Source organism: Pseudogymnoascus destructans (assembly GCF_001641265.1).
Source record: "Pseudogymnoascus destructans isolate 20631-21 unplaced genomic scaffold scaffold_14, whole genome shotgun sequence".
In the NCBI taxonomy this organism is placed as follows: domain Eukaryota; kingdom Fungi; phylum Ascomycota; class Leotiomycetes; order Thelebolales; family Thelebolaceae; genus Pseudogymnoascus; species Pseudogymnoascus destructans.
This window is the reverse complement of record NW_020167533.1, coordinates 647,043-650,487: the sequence shown is the minus strand read 5'-3', so window position 1 is coordinate 650,487 and position 3,445 is coordinate 647,043. Positions and strand designations below refer to the sequence as shown.

The following is a 3,445-nucleotide window of genomic DNA, read 5'->3' as shown; positions in this document are numbered from 1 at the left end:
AACCATGGGACATCATGACAATGGACCTTTTGACCCCACATCGCACGGCTGGTCTCCATAGATCGACTGCAACTAATCGTCCGAGTATCATGAGCTGCTTTGCTGCTAGACTTGCCGTTGGTATAAAGCGCCGCCAGAGTATAGTTGAGGACACACAAGCGGCTGAGGGCAGCAGCCCGCAATCCATACAGCAATCGTCTTCTCGGCACATACCCTCGGAGGACTATCTTGTCTCTATGTCTGTAAATGATGACCTGTACGACCTATCAGATGGAGAGCCAGGTCCAAGTCGTGTCTGGCTACGGGAATACCCCACCGATGACTGCTAGTCGACCCGCCAGCTATACTTATGGGAACTTGGAGAGGTTGGTTGATGAAGGGTCTATCGATCCTGACTATTCCGCTGATGTGGCTGATGGTGAGCTATCCCTCTCCGATGGTTCTGATGTAGCGGACAATCCCAACTACGAGCAAGACCTCGATGAGGCCATAGAACTTCCCCTCAAACAAGACCTGCCTCTTCCCGACATGTCTAACTTGGAACGTGTCACCGAATTCCTTTGCGAGCAGTTTACCGGCGACTTCGGGGGTTGCTCAGAGGATGCAGCAGCACGCCATGCTACAAGTGTGGATGGGTATCACCACCCGCTACTGGCAACCCTCATGGACGTCGCACCTCTCAGGCCCAATCGTACTTGCGGGATTTCTGGGAAAAGCTTTCCGGCCCCTAATAATATGCCAGTTTCCGAACCGAAAGCGTCCAATACTCTACGCAATAGCTTTGAAGGACTCGACGGGAGCACTTCCCAACCCAAAAACATATGCATTCACCTAGATGACGTGCCTACGTCCCAGTCAGTCCAGGGCTTCGATCTTGGCAGCTACATTGTCTTCCTGTCGTCCTTTGCCGTGTTCTGCAATGGCTTCCACTATAACCCCTGTAGGGCTATACAAAACCTGGTGAAGAGCGATTTGCATATCAAGCGCAGGTGCACATTCCATGATAGCAACGGTAGGCAGCGTCAGCAGCTGCATATGCTAAAGGATACCCCTCATGCCTACATCAGCCATAGCACTGAAAACCACCATAGAGTAGGCGAAGATGAGCGAGGCAGCAAAAGTAGCAGCAGAGCATGGGATTGAATCTGTTACAGCTGTTGCGCTCGCATACTTCATGTCCAAAGGACCATAGGTGTTTCCTTTGGTTGGTGGGAGGAAGGTTGAGCATCTGAAGGACAACATTCAGGCGCTCAAGTTCCAGCTGACACTGGAACAGATTGCGCACCTAGAGAGCATGAAGCCATTTGATGTTGGCTTCCCACATAACTTTCTTGGCGAAGATCCGCATGTCACAGGTAAGACTTCAGGGCTCCTTGCAGGTAATGCCAGTTTGAGTTGGGTTAGATCGCCTGTGGCTATTGGGATTGATGGAGAGTGATAGCAATGAAACAATCGTGGTATTAGTAACCAACCAATCAACTGTATCCAGCATGTTTACAAGAAGCATAACTTTGGCTCATTTAAATCTTGGAAATTCTGGCCCTGCTCTTAGACTTGCTTGCTCCCAATCCACTCGTCATAGCTCGCTGTCTTCTCGATGAGTGCTTCAAAATCTAAAATCTCCTGCTCGGTCAATCTCCCTTCAGAGCGCCTCGGTGTATTGGTACGTTCGCAAAAATAATCCACTGCTGTTTGACCCTGGTCATCCTTCAGATTCGGGTTGATGCATATTTCCACCATCTGCAGCTCTACGATGATCTCAAGGTTGGAGTACATCCCCGCCAGGTGGAGAACAGATTGGCCATGCAAGTCAATCAGGTCGACACCTGCGCCATTCAGCCACAGGGCCCTGAACATCTCAGGCTTATTCGCCCTGACCGTCTTCATGATTGGGGTTCTCCCGTCATTATTAGGAAAATCCATATCGGCACCTGCGCTGGCGAGCTCGGCATACATCTTCACCAGAATGGTGTTTTCAACCACACTGCGGGCATATATTGGGGAGCTGAGAGCTGTGTCGTTGTCATCATCCATCGCTTGTGGGTGTAAAGCGCAGTCCCTAGGGTCTCACGGGAGTCCAGGGAACCAGGTCAGAAGGCAGGAAGTGAGATTGTATTGCAAGACAGTACGTCTACATATGTACAGCAACTATCAGCTGAAGGCCTCCTTCTGAGGCTTCCAGCTCCTTATATCCTATGTTCCTACATGTCCTAGTTTACCGAGCCCTAGTGGCTCCACTGCCAGGCAGCCCTGAGTTCAGGGCGGCCTCACATGATGGGCCGCCTTACAATTGCCTCCCCTTCTGTGGGATTGTCCTCAATTCTGAGGCGGCAACGAGTATGGCCTTCTGTGTTTGTTTGGGCTGTTCGCCCTAATCCTTGGGGTGGTCGCTAGGCAGGGTGGTCCTGTGACCCCCCTTGTTGTTGGTTGGTGGCCGCTCCGTAGGCGGTCGCGCCCACCTTCCTTCTTCTTGTCCACCTTTTTCCTATGCTCTCGCTCTTCGATCTTCAGTTGGTTGAGCTTCTATCCAGGATCTACACCTTCTTCAGTGAGTGTGTCCTTCCTCCTTTCCTTTCCTTCCTCAGAGGCTGACTGGTGAAGCAGACGTTCCTACTTCCCTTGCTCGCGCAGTCCTTTACCATGGGACCCCGCCAGCCACCAGCCAAGAAGCTTCCCTTCGTGCTGAAGAAACATTCTGCAGCAGAGATGCTTGGTTCCTCTGACCGCGAGGCACCCATGACGCCCACTCCCTTTGGGTCTGTCATGCCGAACCAACGTCCTGGATCTGTTGCATTGAGCCAATGCCCTCACGCTATCTGCCCCTACCACTCTCCTTCTGTGGAGGAGGAGGTGGAGGGGCCTGAGCTACCTGGGTCTTCTTCCTGGACGTCTTACTGACCCTTCCCGCAGTTCAAGTGAGGCCCACGCCTCTTGCGCCTTCGCCAGCAGGCCCTATCCTTGTGCCTGCGCCAGTGGATCGCGATCGTGCCCTTCTTGAGCGGATGTTTGTGGGACTAGAGAAATGGGTGTACAACGCCCGTCCTCCTGTGGCAGTCGGGTCCCCTTCGCTAGTGGGTGGTGGGTTGGTTTCTGCGTTGTCGTCGTTGTCGCCCTCTTCTGAGGGTAGTGGTTCCTCGTTGGACTCTGACACTTTCTTCTTTCTGTAGTCTATAGGTTACACTTGCTCCTTGTTGTTACGATATCAAGTGCGCCTTGCAGCTCGAGTGGGGGTTCAGGGGTGTGGGGAGCTTTCCGGGATTGGAGCGAAGTTTTCAGTTGTGGAGTGAATTCTCAGAACTGGTCTCGCTAAAGAGAATTCATTCCACAACAACATAGCTGTATATAGATCGAGCCACTGCTCGAGTGCTCCTCTTCTCTTTCCTTTCTTCTCTAGATTGAGTCTAATTCATAATACCCAACTGGCGCCCTATGCCTTGGTGAACCG

The 3,445-nt window shown here is 52.1% G+C and overlaps 3 protein-coding genes across 3 annotated transcripts; 2 read left to right on the top strand and 1 right to left on the bottom strand.

Moving 5' to 3' along the window:
* Positions 1-249: 249 nt before the first annotated feature.
* VC83_05682 (uncharacterized protein) lies at positions 250-1,143 on the top strand (the record flags this gene model as incomplete). Its single annotated transcript, XM_024469298.1, has 1 exon — positions 250-1,143. One exon carries the CDS (start codon positions 250-252, stop codon positions 1,141-1,143), a length of 894 nt encoding a protein of 297 aa, XP_024323094.1.
* A 405-nt stretch (positions 1,144-1,548) lies between these two features.
* Positions 1,549-2,034, bottom strand: VC83_05681 (uncharacterized protein; the record flags this gene model as incomplete). The annotated part of the gene is made up of 1 exon (XM_024469297.1): positions 1,549-2,034. One exon carries the CDS (start codon positions 2,032-2,034, stop codon positions 1,549-1,551), a length of 486 nt encoding a protein of 161 aa, XP_024323093.1.
* A 606-nt stretch (positions 2,035-2,640) lies between these two features.
* Positions 2,641-2,919, top strand: VC83_05680 (uncharacterized protein; the record flags this gene model as incomplete). Its single annotated transcript, XM_024469296.1, has 2 exons — positions 2,641-2,850; positions 2,917-2,919. The coding sequence occupies 2 exons, from the start codon at positions 2,641-2,643 to the stop codon at positions 2,917-2,919; spliced, it is 213 nt and encodes a 70-aa protein (XP_024323092.1).
* Positions 2,920-3,445: the final 526 nt, after the last annotated feature.